General features: G+C 38.4%; 1 protein-coding gene across 1 annotated transcript in view; it reads left to right on the plus strand.

Annotated features, from left to right (window-relative positions):
- The first annotated feature begins 909 nt into the window (after window positions 1–909).
- PGM2L1 (phosphoglucomutase 2 like 1) overlaps window positions 910–24,482 on the plus strand; it is a 65,826-nt gene continuing 42,253 nt past the window's right edge. The window contains exon 1 of the mRNA XM_065881610.1: window positions 910–1,259. Within this exon, the coding sequence (XP_065737682.1) occupies window positions 1,149–1,259 (111 nt within the window). The 5' untranslated portion in view covers window positions 910–1,148. The remainder of the gene's footprint in view (window positions 1,260–24,482) is intronic.

Consider the following 24,482-nt stretch of genomic DNA (forward strand, 5'->3'; position numbering starts at 1 on the left):
CCTGCCTCCCAGTCCACTGTAGCAGCAGAGCAAAAACAACTGCCATCTGAGATCTGAAATGAGGTTGGAACCCTTGTTCCATCACGAATTCCGCCTCTTTGAAAAAGTCGGTTCACTCAGAGGCAGTTTCCTCTTTGTGTGTAAAATGGGGATGGATCACGTCCATTTACTCTGTCACACGACGGTTGAAACGACAAAACGCGATTCGTAAACTGTAAAGCACTTAATGGGTATCAGCTGTCCCCTTACTGTACCAGTCCTTGTTTAATTTAATTGAAGCCCAGAGCCACAAACCGCAGCGAACCTAACACGGACAGGGCGTGTCTGTAGGGAACAGCCTAGAGGTAGATCTTTTTTCCTTTGAGAAAACGCAGGGCGCGGAGCTGCCGGGAGTTGTAGTCTTTGCGGCGGCCTCCACATACTTCGAGGAAAGAAAAGAACTACAACTCCCGTGACGCCGTGCGGGGACAGCCCCGCGCACCCTCCCGCCGGCGGGCGCCCCAAGACCAAACGGGAGGGGGCCTACGCGCGCGACGGGGATTCACAAAGCGATCCCTGAGGCGGAGCGCGTTGTGGTGGCCGTAGCGGCTGATCCAGAAAATGAGACGCGTGGGAGTGTGTGGGGGTTGTAACAAGGATAAAACACGTGGAAAAAGGCAAATTAAAAAACAAAAAGGGCTGTGCCCTAATTCCTCACCACCCCGCGGGTCCTAACTTGCGCAGCTCGGGAGACGTCGGAAGCGCGCTTCCCGGCTCGCGCCTCGGGTCTCGGAAGCTTAAGTCAGCGGGGTTGGGAAGGGGCGGGGCCAGCGGCGCGGGGGGCGGGGCCTAGAGTGGCGAGTGCTGCGGCCGCGGCGGGGCCACGACCCAGACATCTAGGACTGTTGTTGTTCTCTTGCGGTGGGACCGCCTCAGTCTGGTCGCCCAGAAAGACCAGGAGCTGGTCTAGTTGGGAGCGGGGCGGCCGCGTCCCCCCTCTCTCCTGCTTCCCCAAAGCTGCGGCAGGAGCTGGCACAAACATCCTGCGGTTGGTCTCCGATGCCCTTCAGTGAGGAGGGGGCGTCGGGATCCTGGTGAGCGCACGTCAAGCCCCTCCAGCTACGTGTCTTTGCCGGCCCCCCAGGCCCGCACACCCAAGTCTGGCTGCCATGGCTGAAAACGCAGAGGGGGACCTGAACTCCAACCTACTCCACGCCCCCTATCACACCGGGGACCCTCAGCTAGACACGGCCATCGGGCAGTGGCTCCGTTGGGATAAGGTGGGTATCTCGTCAGCCCGGCATCCGCCCCCTGTCACTCCGGCGACCCTCAGCTACACACGGCCATTGGGAGTGGCTCCCTTGGGATAAGGTGGGTACCTGGTCAGCCCGACATCCGCCCCCTACCCAGTGTACGCCCTTTCCCGTCCCCACCCGGTGCTCGGCAGGCTGTGGGGGAGATGGCTCAGGCCATGCGGCAGCGGCTAGCGGAGCCGGGCGTTGCCACCCACCTATGCCTGGGCTGCCTCCCTGGGACCGTCTGAGCTGGGAAAGAACGCCTGTAGTCCCTTCCTTTTGCAGTGCGCGAAAGTGCAACCTCCCTTCCTCCCATCCTACCCCCCCTTCAAGTGTATGTCATCCCTCTTAATCCAAAAAATAATAATAATTATCATCGTAAGCTATACCCTTAATACATCTGTTTCCTTTCCCCTTTCTTCTCTCTTGACTTCCTTCTTGCAAATCTGAAAGTGGTTTTTTGCTCTGTTCTTGGACGCTATCTAACCGCTATCCTTTTTAGTTCTGTTCTGGTGTGTTTCCACCTTGCGTCGCTAGGTAGTCGCTGGTCTTTTATCGCTCCCTTGTATTCTCTAATATCACCTTTATGCTCTTGAGAAAGATAAGGGTTCTCTTTCTTTCTCTGGCCGGGAGTTATTTTATGGAAGTATCCTATTCCAAAAATCATGTTTTCCAGATTTCATGTGATGCTCCTGATACAGAATTGTTTTTGCTTTACCCATTCCTCCTCTATTCCGCCCCCACCCCCTCCAAATTGTTGCGATGATTTCATCTTGTGCAGGCATATAGGATGGGTATGTGAGAGCTAAAATTAAAATGCAGTTATTTCACTTGTAAGAGGCCCTTGGCTCCAACAGAGGAAGATAATCCAGGCTTTTGCTTTGTTGAATGCATTAAATGAATTTGTTGAAATAGAGAAGTCAACATATTTTAAATGGAATTAATAATACTGAATTAAAGTATTAGTGTGGTAATATGTGAAATCATGTTATTCAATTTCCTAAAGGATTATTAGCTTTCTTAAAAAGTTTTTTTCACTTTGTTCAGTCATTCATGCATTCAGCAAAAAATATCCATTGAGCACTGGGTAGTGCTTCAGGGCCTTTAAGGTCCAGCGTATGCTGGTGGTGAGGAAGCTAGAAAGGGTTCCTGCCCTCAAAAAGCCTTCAGTCAGCAGATGAGGAAGACCAACAAATAAGCAATTGTGAGTTATTTAGTATTACTTGATCATATGTATCTTGGACATTCTAATTCCTCCTGTGGAGTCTAAACAAGTGCGGCTCAAACTTTGCAGTGCTTACAGATCACCTGGAGATCTTAAAATGCAGGTTGTGATTTAGGACACCTGGGGTGGGGCCTGAGCTTCTGCCTCATAATGAGCTCCCAAGTGTTACCAATGCTGCTGGGCTGTGGACCACACTTTGAGTAGCAAGGCTCTAGAGTGTTCTGACTGAGATACTAGAGAGCTAACACCCTTCTTGTAGGATTTGACCATATATATAAAAAATATGTATGTATATACATATATATTTTTTCAATCAAGTGTGAAAAATCTGTGGTATCCCATTAATTATCATAAGGATGTGCAAAATGCAAATACCTTTAAATCCATTAGGTTATCTGGTGAGCTTATGCCACCCAACTCAAAAGCTATGTGACAGCAGGAGCTGAATAGCAAATTATTAGGTAGTGGAAAAACAATGATTGAAACCTAAAGCTGGCCTCCTTACATCCATAATTATTTTTATTCACATTTGGAAGTGAAACCACATTTTTCCCCTGCCTTTTTCATGCTCTCTCTCTTTTTCCTTTTGAGCTATTGATGTATTTTTGTATTTCATCTACTTATTAACAGTGTGGAAACTCAGAAAGAAAAGCTGAACTTTTTATTTATTAATTGCCTGCTGTGAATATAGTTCCTTGTTGTGAAAGGATACAAAAGAAGTGAAGATTCAGAGATTGCTCTTCTACTTTTGGTTCATTAGGGAGGAGGAAGCCTAATAGAAATAAAAGAGCTAAGGCTTAGCATACTGTGAAATGATATATACTACAAACTGACTGTATAAATATCTTCAGCAGGGATATCTAACTAAATTACAAGTGAAAGTTATCCTTATATGTTTAATATAGTTAATTGCTGTTGTTTAAAGCCATCTGCTGTCAGTAAATGGATGTGGTTGCACTTGTGTCTCCCTAAAGTGAAAGGAAGATTTATGAACTTCAAAGACACTTGTAGAATTCCAACACAATTTAATTTCCTAGTAACTATTATGTATGTCATAGCCTTTGGCCCTTCAACAATAGGAGTTTGTTTTTCATTGCCATGGGTGAAATCTTTTGTTCTCTTTAGGTGCCAGTTTTTTTTGTTTTTTTGCGGTATGTGGGCCTCTCACTGTTGTGGCCTCTCCCATTACGGAGCACAGGCTGCGGACGCGCAGGCTCGGCGGCCATGGCTCACGGGCCCAGCCACTCCGCGGCATGTGGGATCTTCCCGGACCGGGGCACGAACCCGTGTCCCCTGCATCGGCAGGCAGACTCTCAACCACTGCGCCACCAGGGAAGCCCTAGGTGCCAGTTCTGACTACACTTTTCCTAATGGGTCTGTTGATTTGATTTTTTAAAAAATATTACCTGAATGAATTAATATTTATTAATTGTCCATGCTATACCTAGATATTGTTGGGGTATACTAAAATGTAAAAAGACTATGAAATACATATACATGTAAAAAGATAATGCAAGGGTGGTATTGGTGGCAATTAAATGGTTTATAGGCAGTCAGTTTTTATAGTAGTTTAAAAGTAAGTGACCTGTGGACTGGGTAGTCAAGGAAGACAATAAGAAGATGGGATGCATCTAAAAAGAATGAGGAGAGCCTTCACTGTAAGTGGAAGAGAAATTAATTTATATTTAAAGTGCCCTCTACATACAAGGCACTGGCTGAAAATCTGTGGGAGACACAAAGATGAGCTAGATATGGATTGTATCTTCAAAGAAAATAGAAGGGAAAATAAAACAAAAGCTCAAAAATATAATACAGGGAACAAGTAACAAGTGCCTTTAACAGATAAATAGATTTAAATAAGTTTAATAATTATTTAATAAAATAAAATTATTTAATAAAAATAATATTTACTTAATTTATCCCTCTCTTAATGAGAAAAATACTTTTAATTAGTAAGCAAAGGTGTATCTACTGTAGATGGATAGTGTAGGTAAGCTAGGCTATGATGTCCCAGGGCACTGAAATGTAGAGTGCAGAAATGTAAAATAATAGATCATGTGTGCATTACACATGGATGGCATATATGGTCTTCCAGCACAGAGAAACTGAGTTTAATACCTGATTAATACCTATTTATTTTTTTTATAATGAAAAAAAGAACCTACCAAATGCCCTGATTCTTGATGACTCTGGTGAGGCACATAGTACTAAGACATAAATTGATGTAAGGCAATTTGCTACTTGCCTAGGTCACCAGTATTGCTAGTTTTAGCCTTGGTGGGTGGTGTTCTTTGAAATCTCTTCATGAAAAAGGTGTTATCTGTGCTGAACCTTCAGGATTAATTAAAATTTAGACTTGTCAACATTGAGAGGAGGAATATTCCAAGTAGAGATAAAAACATTAATGTGTATACTTAGAATATTTGTTTCTGCTGTAGCTTAGGGTACATAGAGAGAAATTGTTGGAAAGGCATGTAGACCAGGTCATAGAAATGCATTAGTATGTCGTTAGTGGCCTTGAATAAATAAAGGTGTATGTAAGTGTTAAAAAGAAATTAGTGCAACAAGACAGGGGAGGTCCCATGTACCCCTTCCTGTTCCTATGGAATGGCATTCTGTTGTGCCATTTAGTATAGTCCAGAATCTGACCCTTGGTTCCTATACCTTCAGACTAATTTGTTAGTCTGTCTTGTCTCAGGATGGACTCACCCGGCTCAAGGTTACAGAAACTGATGTCTGAATTCAGAATGCTGTTTTATTAATTTATGATACAGTTGTAATATACATAGATTTGTCTCAGTCAAGCCATTTTCTAGATGCACCATAAGGGAAGTCAAAGAATCAGAATATTTTTAGTGATTGTGAAATCAAATCACGGGGAGTCAGATATATGGCATAAATGTTTAACAGCATTAGCCTGTAATAAGTAAATGCATCAATTTCTATGATGGGACTGTCCTACCACTGGAATCCAACAAGTCTGTGGATCAAGGTGTTCCTCCTCCAGGCAATGCACAGATGACTCTTCTACAGTGCTCTCCCCTTCTATCTTTTAGAGCTGACTAAGGCCCTCAGTTCCTTCCTACGTCTTTCTTTCACAGCTTTCATACATTCTATCAAACTACAGACAAGTCTTGCTGGCCTAGACGCCAGGTTCTCTTTAACATGACAACTCTCTCCTGTTTTTTATATGCTGTAAATTTTAACTTTTTGAAAACAGTCTTATCAAAGATATTAAGCACTGGCCAAATTTGGGTGTGTGAATGTATGGGTGGGGAGTGGGACGGGACCCAGGGCAGAGCTGCTCAGCCAGATGTAGCAGCAACAGCTACATACATATTGAAAACAATATAGAGGCAGGAATTGGCTTGGCATTTTGAGAAATATTGAGTAGAGTACTATGGTCTCAGAATGTAGGTCTATGTTGAGAAAGAGTAGAAGGTAAAGGTAAAGATAAGTTAGTTAGGTTAGGGTTATGAAATGCCTGAAAATAGAAATAAAAGACTTCATTCTAAAGTCAGTGATTTTCAAACATCTAGCAGTGAAAGTTTTTCAAGCAAAATATAGCCCAAATTGTTTTAAAAGTGGTGAATGAATTTCCTTTTAAATCATCATCATGCGATGGAAAACACACCCATGAAGCACCTCTACAAAGGTTGTCTAGTCCAGTTTCATTGTGCAGAGACCCAAAGAAGTTGTGGAAATTATCAGTTGTGGTGGGTAGAGCCTGGACCAGAGCTTGGATCTGCCACCTAGTTCAATCCAATTTTTACAATACTGGTCTATATTACATTTTTTGTTCACATTTTTCTAATACTTTACATAATTTGGCATTTAATCAATGAAGAGCACTTATCACCTTATTAATTTTGGAAAATATTAGTGCTTATTACTTGAATTTATTTGTGTAGCGTTTCAAACCTTGATGATCTGATTCATTTGATATTCACAGCAACCGTGTATGGTAGGCAGGCTAGGTAGTAGTTATCCCCATTTTTATAAGTAAAGAAATTTAGTTTCAGACAAGGAAAACGACTTGCTCAAGGACATATGGCTTTTAAGTGGTACACTTGGTACCAAACCTAGGATATCTGACCTTTACTCTAGTTTTCTTATCACTGTACTAGACTCTAACCTGAATATTTAGTAAATGTTAGTGACATAATAAACCAAGTTTCAAGGACCTCATTAAAACCATTTTACTGACTTTTGTGAAAGCTGTGGTAGGCTGTAATATTCTGCAGAATAAATTGCCATGAAATATTTTTTAAAAGAGCTGAATTTGCTGCTCAACAGTTGCTTAGGTTTCCTTGGCAACAACATTCTCCCTCTGTCCAAGAGATTTAGTACATATAAATAAGGGTTTGGAGATACACACACACACACACACACACACACACACACACACACACACACACACACATTTTTTTCTTTCCAAATTTCTTACATTTGCTCTTCAGTTTCTACCATTTTATTTTTAATTTATTTTCAATTTATTTTTATTTCAAAGAAATACGTGTTTATGATTTTTAAAAATTAGTACAAAGGTATTATAATAGAAAGTGGCGTTCCTAATTGCCTCTTCTCATCCTCAGTTTGCTCCTTAAAAACCATTTTTAACTGTTTGTCTTTAGTTATTCTCATGACTACCATCAAAAGACTAAATAATATGCTAGTACCACTATTCCTTGATTTGTTTTGGATATTATCTGTCAAATACATACTATGAAAAATGAGAGCTCACTCACACTGTTCTCCACCCTACCTAAACTTTTTTTTTTTAAGATTTTTTTCTTTGATGTGGACCATTTTTAAAGTCTGTATTGAATTTGTTACAATATTGCTTCTGTTTTATGTTTTGGTGTTTTGGCCACAAGCCATGTGGGATCTTAGCTACCTAACCAGGGATCAAACCCGCACCCCCTGCGCTGGAAGGCGAAGTCTTAACCACTGGACTGCCAGGGAAGTCCCCACCCTGCCTAAATTTCATTATGCCATTAGTTTTAGTTATTCTTTTGAAAGCTTAAATAATGTAATCAGTGCTAACAAAGTCTCCAGAACAGTAAGCTTAGCTCACAAATACAGAGCTCCCAATTGGCCATTTTATTTCTGAAGAGATTGGCAGAAAACATACCTATGTATACAAAACCAGAGAAAACCCATACCAGCTTCCCAGAAAAATCTGTGGATATCAATGACTAACCAAGGATCAAGTTATGTAAAGAAAACAAGCAGCATGAAAAATAAAAACAAAGCAATGGACCCAGAAAGGAACTGAGGTAAATAAGGGAACATAAGAACTTAAAATCTTAAAATTAAGTTTAAAAGGATAATTATTCCATCAAACAAGGAAAGATGCTATGAAAAAGGAAGAGGAAAGAAGAATGAGCTCTTGGGAGTTAAGGAAAAAAAAAAAAAACTGTATCCCTCCACCCCCTGCCAAATGCAATAGAAAATATAAAAGCACAAGTTGAAGAAACCTATAGCAAAAGGAAATAGGAAATATGAGGGAAGCTGACATGAAGGAACTACCCCAGGAGTCCAGTGTAAAGAAATCCCAGCTGACAACTGTGTACTAGTTTGACATTGGGCTTCAAAGAAATGTGTCGTGAAAAAGAATGCAATGTCTATGCCATAAGTAATAAAAAGCTGGAAGATGTTAATGATAATGTTGAAGATGGCATGTTATTTCTGGCAACAGCAACATCAAAAAAAGAAAAGCAGTTATCCACAGATGGAAGAAAGGGAGGAAGGGGAGGAGGGAGGGACAGGAGGAAGGAAGGAAAACAGACCTGAATAAGCAAGTTATGGTTCAAAACTGAAGAAAACTAAAACAGGGCATGATTTTGAACAATTAATTGATGGAGCTTAAGGAAAAAAAAAATCCATTTGATCTCAATACCTTCAGAAGACACAAGGTGGGCCTGGTGAGAAGGAAATTTTATCCAAGCCCACTACTAGGGTCTGTAGTGAACAATATTTAGACGATCTTAACCTGGTACTTATTATTTTCAATGTTGAGGATCAATCTGAAGACAAAACAGAAAATTTTAATTTTTTATTGAGGTAAAAAACATAAAATTTACCATCTTAACCTTTTTTTTTTTTTTTGCGGTATGTGGGCCTCTCCCAGTTGTGGCCTCTCCCATTGCGGAGCACAGGCTTCCTGATGGGCCGGCTCAGCGGCCATGGCTCATGGGCCCAGCCGCTCCATGGCATGTGGAATCTTCCCGGACTGGGGCACAAACCTGTGTCCCCTGCATCGGCAGGCGGACTCTCAACCACTGCGCCACCAGGGAAGCCCTCATATTCACATTTTTATGAAACAGGTCTCCAGAACTTTTTAATCTTGCAAATCTGAAACTCTATACCCATTAAAGAAGTCCCCTTACCTCCCCTCTTTCCAGCCCCAGTACGAGATGTTAACAGCAGGGGAAACAGATTGGGTGGGAGGATTTATGGGAACTACCTGTATTATCTGTTCAATTTTCTGTAAACCTAAAACTGTTCTAAAAATTAAAGTCCGTGAATTTAAAAAGTACTTATACTTGAAAGGGAAAGGATTCTTATTTGAAAGCACTTTCTTTTTTCCCACCTGAAAATTTCAAAATAGGTAGACTGGCTACTTCTGCTTTTTATTTGGGGGTCTTCTTTGCCCTGTTTTTTCTTTCATAAAGGTTTTTTGTTTAGTTCCTTTAAGTTTTCTACAAGGCTATTAGAAGTCTATTTGGATATATCTTTAATCTGGAATTATTTTTTCCCCATCTGTTCCTTTCCTCCTCTTTGAAAAAGCTAATGAAAAGGAATTTATCTTTATTTGGTTCTTCCGAATTGTACTTATAAGATACATTAAATTAACCATAGAATGTAAATGTTATATTCCACTAGCTCGGATTTTCATGGTCCCTCCCCGGATAATCTAAATTTGATTTCTTTTATCTATCTTTTTGGAAAGACAGTATGTTTTGCTTATTTGGTTGTTTTTACCTATTTCATATTTCATATGTTTAGAAACACTTTTCCCCCAAATAAAAGGTTAGTTAGTAATTTAGTGTAGATTTTACTAAAGGAGTATTTTTTTCATAAGTCACTTACTCTCTACATTATTGCTAATTAGTACTGAGGCTGCTGCCCTCTGGTGTTGGGAGTTAATGGAGAAAATGATTAATGCTGGTGGAAAGAATAAACAGACAGGTAGTGTATCTAATCCTGCATGGGCTCTTTTACACCAAATAATTTAATAAGCACTATACCTTACCAACAAAACTATGAAAATGGTCTTACTGAATGCCCAAAAGAATATGAAAATTATAATGTAAATGAAAAATACTATGCTTCTCAGATACAAAGTCATCTTAACTTTCGGCTCACCAGACTTAACCTTGTTAGAAAATCTCTTCAGTGTAAGTGGTAGTTTTGTTTTGTGGTTTCTGCTTCAGAATTTTCTCATGTCATTTTCCCTCTGAAATATTTCATTATTCATGTAGGTAAAAACTATAAAAAAACCTAAATGCCCACCAATAGGGGAAAGGATAAATAAATAAACTAGAACACTGCGACATTTGAAAAGAATACACATATCTACATGTATTGAGAGGACCGCCAAGATTTATTGAATGAAATGAGCAAGTTCCAGAGCATCGTGTACAATTTGATACCATATATGTAAAATAAAAAGATAAAGCAAAACTACATTTCTGTAAGTATGTAGATGTAGATAAAGGTCTGGAAAGATACATCACATACAGTATTGGCTTCCCTAAAAGAGGGGTCTGGGAATGATAATAGTCAAAGATCTCTGTAGCTTTATTTGTGTTATTAGTATTTTTTAAAACAGGAAAGTGTATTGATGTACTTATAATTAATAATTAAAAGTAAAAATTCAAACATGAACAAAGAACAATTAAGTGGTCAACTGTCTGGTACTGGTTTCTAAGAGCAATAGGAGTTCAAAGTCAGGAAGACTTTATGTAAGAAGTAGAATTTTAGCTGGGCCTTGAAGGTTAAGTAGGATAGGAATAGATGGTGGATATGGGGGCAGAAAATTTAGAGTGGGAGAAATAGAGTAATAAAATAGAATGAAACTGATCACGGAAATGAAACTGAACAGGGGACATGCAAGAACAATGAAGAGATTTTTTTTTTAATTGAGATATAGTTGATTTATAGTATTATATTAGTTTCAGGTGTGAAACAGTGATTCAAAATTTTTATAGATTATACTCCATTTAAAGTTATTATAAAACAGGGCTTCCCTGGTGGCGCAGTGGTTGAGAGTCCGCCTGCCGATGCAGGGGACACGGGTTCATGCCCCGGTCTGGGAAGATCCCACATGCCGCGGAGTGGCTAGGCCCGTGAGCCATGGCCGCTGAGCCTGCGCCGTCCGGAGCCTGTGCTCCGCAACGGGAGAGGCCACAACAGTGAGAGGCCCACGTACTGCAAAAAAAAAAAAAAAAAAAAAAAAAGTTATTATAAAACATTGGCTATATTCCATGTGCTGTACAATATATCCCTGAAGCTTATTTATTTTACACTTAGTAGTTTGTACCTCTTAATCCCCTGCTTCTATTTTGTCCCTCCTCCCTTTCCTCTCCCCATAGTTTTTTCTCTATATCTGTGAGTCTGTTTCTGTTTTGTTATATTCATTAGTTTGTTTTATTTTTTTGTATTCCACATATAAGTGATTACATACAGTATTTGTCTTTCTCTGTCTGACTTATTTCACTAAGCACAATACCCTCCAGGTCCATCCATGTTGTTGCAAATGGCAAAATTTCATTATTTTGGGGACTTTCCTTGTGCAGGAAAGTTAAGAATCTGCCTGCCAATGCAGGGAACATGCGTTCGAGCCCTGGTCTGGGACTATCCCACATGCTGCGGAGCAGCTAAGCCCATGCACCACAACTACTGAGCCTGTACTCTAGAGCCCACGAGCCACAACTACTGAGCCCACCTGCCACAACTACTGAAGCCTGCGCACCTAGAGCCCGTGCTCCGCAAATAGAGAAAGCCTGCGCTCAGCAACAAAGACCCAACACAGCCATAAATAAATAAATAAATTTATTTTAAAAATTTCATCATTGTGTGTGTGTATTGCATCTTCTTTATCCATCCGTTGATGGACACTTGGGTTGCTTCAATAGCTTGGCTATTGTAAATAATTCTGCTATGAACATTGGGATGCATGTATCTTTTCGAATTAGTGTTTTCGTTTTTTTCAGACATGTACCCAGGAGTGGAATTGCGGGATCATATAGTAGCTCTTTTTTTTTTTTTTTTTTTTTTGAGGAACCTCCTTAATGTTTTCCCTAAGTGACCGTACCAATTTACATTCCCACTAGCAGTGTAGGAAGGTTCCCTTTTCTCCATACCCTATCCAGCATTTATTGTTTGTGGACTTTTAAATGATGGCCATTCTGACCAATGTGAGATGATACCTGATTGTAGTTTGGGGTTGCATTTCTCTAATAATTAGCAATGTTGAGTATCTCTTCATGTGCCTGTTGGTCATCTGTATGTTTTCTTTTTTTTTAATTCATAATTTTTATCTGCATTGGGTCTTCATTGTTGTGCGTGGGCTTTCTCTAGTTGGGGTGAGCAGGGGCTACTCTTCGTTGTGGTGCACGGGCTTCTCATTGTGGTGGCTTCTCTCATTGTGGAGCACGGGCTCTAGGTGTGCTGCCTCCAGTAGTTGTGGCACGCAGGCTCAGTAGTTGTGGCACGCAGGCTCAGTAGTTGTGGCTTGCGGGCTGTAGAGCGCAGGTTCAGTAGTTGCGGCGCCCAGGCTTAGTGGCTCCACAGCATGTGGATCTTCCCTGACTAGGGTTCGAACCCATGTTCCCTGCATTGGCAGGCAGATTCTTAACCACTGCACCACCAGGGAAGTCCCTGTATGTTTTCTTTGGAAAAATAACTATTCAGGTTTTCTGCCCATTTTTTTAATGGGTTTTGTTTTTTTTATATTGAGTTGTATGAGCTGATTATATATTTGGGATATTAACCCCTTAATGGTCATATCATTTGCAAATATTTTCTCTCATTCAGTAGGTTGTTTTTTCATTTTGTTGATGGCTTCCTTTGCTGTGCAAAAGCTTTTAAGTTTAATTAGGTCCCACTTGTTTATTTTTGCTTTTGTTTCCTTTGCCATAAGAGACAGATCCAAAAAAATATTGCTACGATTATGTCAGAGAGTGTTTTGTGTTTTCTTCTAGGAGTTTTATGGTTTCCAGTCTTACATTTAGGTCTGTAGTCCATTTTAGCTTATTTTTGTATATGGTGTAAGGAAATGTTCTAATTTCATTCTTTTACATGTAGCTTTCCAGTTTTCCCAGCACACTGATTGAATAGACTGTCCTTTCCCCATTGTATATTCTTGCCTTCTTTTTCATAGATTAACTGACCATATATGAAGAGATTTTTTAAAAACTCAGAGCACATGTGTTAGACTCTTGTGGCGATTAAGAATAGGTGAAGGAAAACTAGTATTTATTGAATGCCAATATGCCAAACATGGTACTAGATGTTTTCATATAAAAAGTCTTTTTAAATCCTTCCAAAGATTGTATGAAGTAGTAATTACCTTTTTTTTTAACCTACACACAAACTCAGAGAAATGGAGAGAGTATTTGAATCTAAAAAGGTTTTAAACGCCTCTGCCCTTTGAGATCTGATCCCACCCTTTCTAACCTTTACATTTGATATAATCAGAATGGGACTTTATTGTTGGTTCTTGGTTGATTAACCTGGCTGCAGTATGTAATCAGGATGAGATAGTTTAGAGTAGCAGAGGGTAGCTTGGAGACTCTTCTAGAAATATAGATATAAAAGTTTTATATTAGGATGCTCATAGAATCTTATAAGAAACTTAAGGAAGAAATAATGAGACTTATTAATAAATTGATTTCTGTCTTTTTTAAAAACACAGAGAATGGTAAACAGTTCCCATTTTGTTAAATCACAGCATTTTGCTAACTTTGAATCAGCTCTCCTTTTTAAAGAAATAAATTATAAAATCAGTTTAAATTTCTGTGTCTACTTCCCTGATCCCATTCTCCTCTCTTCCTCCTTTCCCCAAAGTAACTAAGGCATATTTAGGACTACTAGGATTTTGTCTAAATTTCCTGTTTCTTTAAAAAATAGTTTTGTTTTTCTTTTCTCTTTTTTAAAATTATTTATTTATTTATTTGCTTACTTATTTATTTATTTTGGCTGCACAGGGTCTTAGTTGCAGCATGCAGGCTCTTAGTTTGCAGCATGCAGACTTCTTAGTTGCGGCATGTGGACTCTTAGTTGAGGCATGCAGACTCTTAGTTGCGGCATGCAGACTCTTATTTGCAGCATGCATGCGGGATCTAGTTCCCCAACAAGGGATCAAACCTGGGCCCCCTGCACTGGGAGCTCGGAGTCTTACCCACTGGACCACCAGGGAAGTCCCTGTTTTTCAATTAAATAAAGATAACCCTGGAGGTTAAACAGCTTTAAAAAAAAAATCCTTAGTCAAAACTATTTCAATGCCTGAAAACACTCAAATCAAAATTGAAGTATTACATTTCTTATAATATATGCTTAGTATATAACTTTTGAAAATATGGATACTATTAACTTATCCCTAAATAGTACACTGTAAGATTTTGAGAAGCTATAGTTCTTTAAAAAGAAAAGTCAGCAATAACATATGTCAAGTACAGCCTAAGATGTTCTCTAAATAGAAATGTCACATTTTACAAAGATAGTAATCAATTGTATTTGTGGTTTCTGTAAAATTAGATTCATACTTACATAAAATAAATGACTTAAACATCCTCTCCTCCAAATATCAAGGAACTTTTACATAATTATGAAGGAAAACTTAACAGTAGAAGAGTTGACATTATATCACAACTCACACTGACATGAATTTATTTTTTGTAATTTGCATATCCTTTTTTAAAACTCTGTTTTATAAAGCCACTGAGAATTCAAGCATTTTTCAAGTATTGTATTCTTTTTCTTTTTTGGGGGGGTGTGGGGGGGCATGCTGCGTGGCATGTGGGATCCTAGTTCCCCCACCAGGGATCAAACCTGTGCCGCCTGCATAGGAAGCGCAGAGTCCTAACCACTGGACCACTAGGGAAGCCCCCCAAGTATTGTATTTTTAACATTAAATTACATTTTCCATATGTTTCATAAAGGGAAAGGAAAAAACCATCCAATATTGTCATTAATTCATGCTTTATAAGGTAAAACACTATGCATCTGTACTTATCCATTTTCCTCTGCTCCAACATCAGTTTTAGAGCTTTTCTATATACTTTTTAAAAAATCAGGCTTATTGAAGTATAATTTACATTTACGTAATTGACAGTAAATTTCATCCATTTAAGTGTTCAATTTAAAGAGTTTTGACAAGTGTAAATAGTTGCATAACCAACACCACAATCAAGATATAGAGCATTTCTATCCTGCAGAAAGTTGCCTCATGTCCTTTTGTAGTGAATCCCATCACTCCAGCCCCTGGCAACCACTGATCTAATTTAAGTCCAGTAGTTGTTTTTAATTGGAATGTAATTCACATAACATAAAATTATAAAATTCACCACTTTAAAAGTATCTAATTCAAGGGGTTCTAGTATATTCAAAAAATTATGCAATCATGGGCTTCCCTGGTGGCGCAGTGGTTGAGAGTTCGCCTGCCGATGCAGGGGACACGGGTTCATGCCCTGGGCCAGGAGGATCCCACATGCCACGGAGCGGCTGGGCCCGTGAGCCATGGCCGCTGAGCCTGCGCGTCCAGAGCCTGTGCTCTGCAACGGGAGAGGCCACAACAGTGAGAGGCCCGCGTACAGCAAAAAAAAAAAATAGTTATGCAATCACCACTAATTTCAGAACATTTTAATCACCTTAAAAAGAAACTCTATACCCATAATTAATAGTCACTCCTTTCTCCTCCTAACTCCTGACAACCACTAATCTGCTTTCTGTCTCCATGGATTTGCCTGTTCTGCACCTATTATATAAATGGAACCACACAATATATGGTCTTTTATGTCCCTGTTCTTTCAACTTGGCATGTTTTCAGTTTTCATCTGTGTTGTAGCATAAATCAGTAATTATAGCTCATTAGCCATTTGTGCATCTTCTTTAGCAAAATGTCTGCTTAAATCCTTTGTCCAATTTTTTGGGGGATGGTTTTTTATCGTCGAGTCATCATATTTCTCCACTGTTCCAATAGTTTGCCTTACAGAAATCATACAGTATATAGACTTTTTGGGTTTAGCTTCCTTCACTTAACAATGCTTGTGAGATTTATTCATTTTGTTGTCCATATTGGTAGTTTATTCCTTTTTATTGCTGAGTAGGATTCCATTGTATGGATGTACAACAATTTGTTTATTCATTCACCAATTGAGAAACATCGGGTTTCAACTATTCTGAATAAATCTGCCATTAAAATTCATGTACAGGTCATAGTGTGAACATGTTTCATTTCTCTTGGGTAGATACCTAGGAACGGAATTACTATTCAGAATTTACTGAGAAATTTTAAAATAATTATTGGGTATTGAATTTGTGTCAAATGCTTTTATTGCATCTACTGAGAAGATCATGTTTTTTTTTAATTAAAACTTTATTTTTTAAGCAGTTTTAGGTTCACAGCACAATTGAAGTGAAAGTACAGAGGTTTCTCATACTCCCCCTGCCCTTACTCATGCACAGCCTCCCTCATTATCAGCATCCACCACCAGTGTGGTACACTTGTTAGAACTGATAAACCTACATTGACACATATTAATCACCCAAAGTCCATCATTTATATTATGTTGTTGGGCTGCACCCCGCAGACCTGCAAGCCTTATACTTGCCCAGCCTCAAGACCGAGGAAAGAGCCCAGAGTCAGCAACAGAGACATCAGTGATTTAATGGACATGGGGATCTTACATGTCTGAAGCAAGGTCCTGGAGCAACACCTCGCCATGTGTGAGAGATGGCAGGCAGGACATGGCAGTTGTCTTTGCTGTTGTGGAAGGGAGGGGGCAATTTACCAGTTATAGAGGGAATTGATGTCAGGTTGGCTCTTCAGTTACCAGGGAAACCAGCAGAGTAGCATGCTCCTCACTGCCCCTTTGTTAAGCTATCATAGCTGAGATGTTCTAATCTGAAGATTAGAACAATCACTAGCTGGGGCTGGGGGCAAGTATGTCTCTATGATTAGGAGGGAAGGTTAGTCATGTGAGTATGGTGTAGGTGAAGCAGCCACTGGTCGAATAGGAGATGTTCAGAGAGCAAGAGAACAGCCATCTTGGGTGGCCTGGTCATACATATGTTTTAATCTTGGTGTACATTCTGTGGGTTTGGACATATGTGTAATGACATGTATCTACCATTATATTGTCATACAGAATAATTTCACTACCCTAAAATTCTTCTATGTTCCACCTATTCATCCCTTCCTCAACCCTCAACCCCTGGAAACCACTGATCTTTTTACTATCTCTGTACTTTTGCCTTTTACAGAATGTCATATAGCTGGACTCATACAGTATGTAGCCTTTTCATATTGGCTTCTTTAACTTAGTAATATGCATTTAAGTTTCCTCCATGTCTTTTCATGGCTTGGGATCTCATTTCTTTTTATCACTAAATAATAGTCCATTGTCTGGGTGTACCATAGCATTAAACAATTTTTTTACTTTGAGGTATAATGAATTACATTGATTTTTAGATGTTGATTCAACTGACATTCCTCAGAAAAATACCACTTGTTATTCTTTTTATATATTTTGGTAAGAATCGTTTTATATATCTGTTAGATTTTTATAATTAGGATTATGCTGGCCTTGTAAAATTAGTTGAAGTGTTCCCTGCTCTATTTTCTGAAAGAGTTTTTGTATGATGGTATTTATTTCTTTAAATGTTTGATAGAATTTGCCACCCAAACCATCTGGGCCTGAAGTTTTCTTCATGGAAAGCTTTTTGAGAACAAGTACAATCTCTGTAACAGATAAAGAGTTTTGGGGATTTTGTTTCATTAGTTTCAATTTTGGAAAATTAACTTTTCTCAGTCTATTGAGAGTTAATATTATACAACTCCTTGTAAATTCTTGCAACAATGTTGGCCCATGTTTTATCATCAATACCACCTCCATCCTTTATCATTTGTATCACTTTTTATAAAAGTGTTTTAATTTTTGCTTTAATCAGTCCTATGCATTTTAAACATAAAGAAGGAAAAATAGTCTTTTTATATTTATCCAGCTGTCTACTATATCCAGTGCTCTTCTTTCTTTCCTAAAAATTCAAGTTTCCAAGTGGTATCACTTCCCTTCAACTTGAAGAATTTCCTTTAGCATTTACTGTAATACAGATTCACTGGCAATGAATTCTCTTAGTTTTCTTTATACATATGTTAGATTTCTTGGTATTGTCTTTTAGATCTCAGAGGCTCTGTTAAATTTATTTTTAAGCTTTTTCTCTCTGTATTTCAGAATAGATCATGTCTATTGATCTGTCTTCTAGTTCATGGACCCTTTTCTCTTTCATCTTCATTCTGCTATTAAGACCATTTAGTGAATTTCTGATCTCAGATATTGTATTTTTCAGTTCAAAAATTTCCATCTGGTTCTTTTGTATAGTTTCTGTTTCTTTTCTGAGATGTCTCATCTTTTCCTCCATTGCAAGAACATTTTTCTTTAAGTCACTGATAATAGCTGTGTTAAAATCCTTGTCTGCTAATTCTAACCTCTGGGTATCTTAGAGTTGATCACCACTAATTATCTTTGCTCTTGAGAATGGGTCACATTTCTCTAGTTCTTCATTTGTCTAGTAATTATGGATTGCATCGTGGACATTATGAGTGTTATATTATGGAGAGCCTGGAATCCATTATTCCTCAAGAGAGTGTTTATTTTGTTTATTTTAGCATGTAATTAACTTGGTTCAACTCAAACTGCAAACTGTTTCCTGGAAGGCTGCTCAAATCTCAGTTTCTTCTTTTATCCTTAGCTGATGTCTGTCCCACACATATAGTACAGGAGTCAGCTAGAGTTTTGGACAGAGTTTATGCACAGAATGTGGGGTTCTTCTTCTCTAACTCTCTCCTTTCTGGACATATACTCCAGTGGCTGTGGTTACCCTGAATTTTGTGCTTGGTTCTTCAGGCCACAAGGACCGTGGGATTTCCATTGGTGTTTCAGCCACTGTTCAGGGCTCTGACTACTGTCTGCTCTCAAAAGCCATAAAAACAGGAAACATCCCATGCTGGTTCCTTCTCCCAAGTGTTAACTCCCTTTTAGTATCAAATCTGCATTTGTTCACTCTCCAGGACCTTAAGGTCTTTGTTGATTTTGGTTTTCTTTCTTTTTTTTCAAATTTGGTCTAGAGGTTATAGTTGTTACCTGTGGGAAGGTCAGATATGGTTGGAGTTTACTTGGCTATACAGGGAACAGGTGGTACATGATATTTTTTTGCGCCATTTAAAATTATTTCTTTTTCTGTTTGCTGGTACAGAGAAATGCAATTGACTTTTGTATATTGACCTCGTATCCAAAAACTCTACTATATTCTAACATTAATTCTAAAAATTATTTACTCTTTTAGATTTTTTTAATGTGTTCAGTCATTTCATCTGCAAATTATGAGAGTTTTGTGTCTTTTTTTTCAATTCTTGTACTTTTTATCTCTTTTTCTTTTGGCTAGGACTGTAGGATTTTCTTCCCCCCTGCCCCCGCCCCCCCCCCCCCCCCCCCCCCCCCCCCGCCCCGCCGCCTTCCTCCTCCTCATAGCTAGCCATTATCAGATTCAGGAAGTTCCTTTCTATTCCTCATGTGCTAAAAGTTGAAAGTTTAAACACTTTTACTTATATGTATTTTAGGTTGAGTTCCCTAGAAGCAAAGATAGGAATTTCTGTGCAAATGATTTATAAAAGGAATGCTCTCAGGAGAAACCTGTAAAGGAGTGAGGGAATCAAGTTAGGGAAAGGAAAGAACTAAGCAATGATATAGTTTCAGGTGAAGTTTAATCTCAGCTCGATTCTATGCTCTCTGGAGTATTAATTGCATAACAGAGTTATACTCCTGCAGCAGACAGTCATTGGCTATTGGCTGTAGGGGAAAGGTGTGTATAACCCTCAGGTCCTCTGCATAAGATACCTTTGATCATCCCAAGGCAGTTCTCCAGAGAAGGTTGCATGTGTGAACTCATAGCAATAGTACCTATAGCAGCTAGAGAGGGACACAACCATCCAGTTAAAACGATCTCTGGAGGATCTTAACAGGATCTTAGCACACGCATCCTGAGTTTGTATATATTCCTTGTTTGCTAAGGTTTTATCATATGTAATAAATGTTTAACTTTATCAGTTACTTTATCTGTTCAGATTGTCATTTGATTTTTTTTTAAACCTGTCAATGTTGTGGATAACCTTGACTGATTTTCAAATATTACACCAACGTTACATTCTGGTGTAAATTCACCTTTGTCATGATTTATTATCCTTTTTATATATTGCTGGATTTGATTTGATAAATTTTATTTAGGATTTTTGCACCTGTGTTCATTAGTGAGGTCGGACTATGATTTTTCTTTCTTATGATATCTTTGGTTGTTATATCAAGGTTAAGCTAAACAGAGGAAAAGAGTTGATGGGTGTCCCCTCTTCTTATCTTCCCTGGAAGAGTTCTTTTAAGATTTGAATGATTTATTTCTTAAATATACTTTTCAACTTGCCATTAAAGTCAGCTGGGGCTGGAGCTGTCTTTGCAGGAACATTTTATTATTTAATCTCTTTCACGTTTATGATTCTAATAGGTTTTTTTTTCCTTGAGTAAAATTGTCCATTTTGTCTAAATTTTCAAATTTATTGGTACAAAATTGCTCTTAATATCTTTTTATCATTTTAATATCTGTGGTATCTCTAGCACTGACCTGTTTTTCTTTCATGATGTTATTTATTTGTGCCTTCTCTTTTTTCTTTCAGAACAAATGTTTTGCTTTGTATATACTCTTTTGTTTATTCATTTAAAAAATTTTTTTTAATTTTTAAATATTTTCTTGGCTGCGCTGCACGGCATGTGGGATCTTAGTTCCCTGACCAGGGATCAAACCCGCACCCCTTGCATTGGAAGTACAGAGTCTTAACCACTGGACTGCCAGGGAAGTCCCTGTATATACTCTCTTTCAATGCTTCTTTTTTTTTTTGCCGTACGCGGGCCTCTAACTGTTATGGCCTCTCCCATTGCGGAGCACAGGCTCCGGACGCGCAGGCTCAGTGGCCATGGCTCACGGGCCCAGCCGCTCCGCGGCATGTGGGATCCTCCCAGACTGGGGCACGAACCCATGTCTGCTGCATCGGCAGGCAGACTTTCTACCACTGCGCCTCCAGGGAAGCCCCTGATGTTTATTTTCTAGTTCATTAATTTATGCTCTTCTAGTTTAGGGGGTTTTGTTCATTGTCAATTTTATTATTCATTTCATTCTTTTTTCTTTTATTAGTGGTAAGAACACTTAATATGAGATCTACCCTCTTAACATATTTTTAAGTACACTATATAGTATTGTTAACTATAGACACAGTGTTGTACAGCGGATCTCTGGAATTTATTCATTTTGCATAACTGAAACTTTATACCCTTCGAACGGCAACAACCTATTTTCTTCTCCCCCCAGCCCCTGGCAACCATCATTCTACTCTGTTTCTATGAGTTTAACTAATTTATATACCTCATATAAGTGGAACTATGCAGTATTTGTCCTTCTGTGACTGGCTTATTTCACTTAGCATAATGTCCTCTTGGTCCTTCCATTGTTCATATCATTCTTTTTTTTTTCTTTTTTTAATTAATTTATTTTTTTGACTGCGTTTGGTCTTCATTACTGTGCACAGGCTTTCTCTAGTTGCAGCCAGTGGGGGCTACTCTTCATTGCGGTGTACAAGCTTCTCATTGCGGCGGCTTCTGCGGAGCATGGGTTCTAGGTACGTGGGCTTCAGTATTTGCAGCACATGGGCTCAGTAGTTGTGGCTCACGGGCTCTAGAGCGCAGGCTTAATAGTTGTGGTGCATGGGCTTAGTTGCTCCGTGGCATGTGGAATCTTCCTGGACCAGGGCTCGAACCACCCATGTCCCCTGCATTGGCAGGTGGATTCTTAACCACTGTGCCACCAGGGAAGTCCTCATTTCATTCTTAAAATGCATGTTTATATCATTGATGTTAAGCCTTTTCTGTTATGTACACTTTTCTCCTTCAAACTACTACTTAGTTGTACCCATACATTTTTCATATGTAGTATTTTCATTACCATTTGATTCAAAATATTCCTAATTGCTGTTTTCTTTTTTGACCATTGTGTTATTTAGATGTTAATCAATACCTTTATCTAACTCTCAGATAACACAAGGATTTTAGAACACTAACTATATTTACTTTTATTAGTCTATATTTTAAAAGCCCTACCATATGTTCTTTTTATAGTCAATATTTATGTAAAGTAATCTATATATCTATATATCCTTTTTTCTTCATTTCTCAACTCAAACCTTCCATTTGGGATCATTTTATTTTCGTCTGACATTGAGCTCTTAGTTTTTATCTGAAAATGTCTTTATTTTACAATGTTTCTTCTAAGATATTTTTGCTGGGTGAAATTAACATTGGCAGTTTTTTCTTTCAGTGCATTAAAGATATAATCCCATTGCCTACCAGTTTACATTGTTACTGTTGAAAAGTCAACCTAGAGTGACTATCATTTCTTTGAAGGTAATTTTTTTTTTTCTACCTACTTTTATAATTTTCTTTTTGTCTTGATTTCAAAAGATTAGCTATGATGTTTCTAGGTGTTAATCTCTAGAAAACATAGACAAAGAGAAAATTGTGAAAGTAGGTAGAAGAGGAGAATGATTTTGCTGTATTCTCTATCTTTCTCCTCCTTCAGGGAATCTTCTTAAATGTGTTAAACCTTCACCCTGTATCTTCTTTGTCTCTCAGACTCTTATCTTGCCATGCTTTACTCTTGGGTAAATACCTTGGGTTTTGGGTATGTATCTTGCCCTGTTCATTTCTTCCCTTTGGCTCTTCCTGAGTTTGTCCTTTATAATGAACTGGAAGTAAAGTGTTTTCCCGAGTTCTGCGAGCTATTCTAGCAAATTATTGAACCTGAGGAGGGGATCATGGGAACCCCTGATTTATAGCCAATCTGTAAGAAGTAAGGGTGGCCTGGAACTTGAGACTAATGTCTGAAGTGGGGGCAGTCTTGTGGAAAATCATATATCTAGGTCTTTTTCCTTCACCAGTATTTTATATATAAATAATTTTAATATATTAATATAAATTAAGCTATAATATGACATCTTTTTTTTTACATTTTTCTCTTTCCCACTTAGTCTTTTTTTTAATTAATTAATTAATTAATTTTTGGCTATGTTGGGTCTTCATTGCTGTATGCAGGCTTTCTCTAGTTGCGGAGAGCGGGGGCTACTCTTCATTGCGGTGCACGGGCTTCTCATTGCAGTGGCTTCTCATTGTGGAGCACAGGCTCTAGGTCTGCAGGCTTCAGTAGTTGTGGCATGCGGGCTCAGTAGTTGTGGCTCGCGGGCTCTAGAGTGCAGGCTCAGTAATTGTGGTGCATGGGCTTAGTTGCTCCATGGCGTGTAGGATCTTCCTGGGCTCAAACCCATGTCCCCTGCATTGGCAGGTGGGTTCTTAACCACTGAGCCACCAGGAATGTCCCTCCCACTTAGTCTTTGTCTGTAAGTGTATCTAGTTTTTCTTTGCCTGTTAGCACAGTGTGCTTAAATTTTTGTTTCTTTTTCTATTTACCACAACATTTCCATGCTCATAGCATGCAATTCTATCCTATGTAATTTTATATAGTTAAACAAATAGGCCATACATACACAAATTCAAAAGGTACTTGACTAAATACCCTCTCAATTGTTTTCCCATATCCATCTAAGTGTTCCTACCCAGAGACACTACTATTAGCTTTTTGTACGTATTTTCACAGATATTTAACCTGTCCCTTAATATAAATTCTAGTATACTGTCCTCCCAGTGTCCTGCCCTTTGCTTTTTTCCCCCACTTTAAATATTTTTGTCTGTGTATATATAGAACTGCTCCATTCTTTATAAGAGCTAGATAGTACTTCATTAAATTGATATCCAAACTAATTAACCAGTGTCTTACTAATGGGCATTTATGGTTTGGTTTTGTTATTTGCTATTGCAGTCAGGGTAATGCTTGTAGCACACACATATTTAGACGTGTGTTTCTCAGTATCTCTGTGACATCAATTCCTAGAAACAGAATATTGAGTCAGGTTATGTGCCTTTAAATTTTGGTAGATATTACCAAATTGCCCTCCAGAGAGGGTGTACCAATTTATTCTTCTACCAGAAATATATAAAAGTGCCTGCTTTCCCAAATTCTTGCACCACAGTGTAGTATCAAATATTTTTCTTTGCCAATGTGAAAAATGAAAGCTATATTTTAATTTTTCTTAAAAATGAGGCTGAGTATATTTTCATATATTTAAAAGACATCTATCTGTATTTCCTTTTTTATGAACTGTCTTCATATCTTTTGTCTATTTTTCTATTGAGTCATTGATCTTTTCTCTTTTTTATTTATTTTAAAGAAATAAACCTTTGGTTAACTTACATATTACAGATGGTTTTACCTTATTTTATTTTTTATTCTTATTGAAGTAGTGTTGATTTACAGTGTTGTGTTAACTTTCTGGTGTACAGCATGGTGATTCAGTTATACACATATATGTATTATTTCTTAGATTCTTTTCTATCATAGGTTATTACAAGATATTGAATATAGTTCCCTATGCTATACAGTTAGGACCTTGTTGTTTATCTATTTTATATATAGTAGTGTGTATCTGTTAATCCCAAACCCCTAATTTATCCCTCCCCCCCTTCCCCTTTGGCAACCATAAGTTTGTTCTCTATGTCTATGCATCTATTTCTGTCTTGTAAATAAGTTCATTCGTATCATTTTCT

The sequence above is a fragment of the Phocoena phocoena genome, chromosome 8, assembly GCF_963924675.1.
Source record: "Phocoena phocoena chromosome 8, mPhoPho1.1, whole genome shotgun sequence".
NCBI classification, from domain to species: Eukaryota; Metazoa; Chordata; class Mammalia; order Artiodactyla; family Phocoenidae; genus Phocoena; species Phocoena phocoena.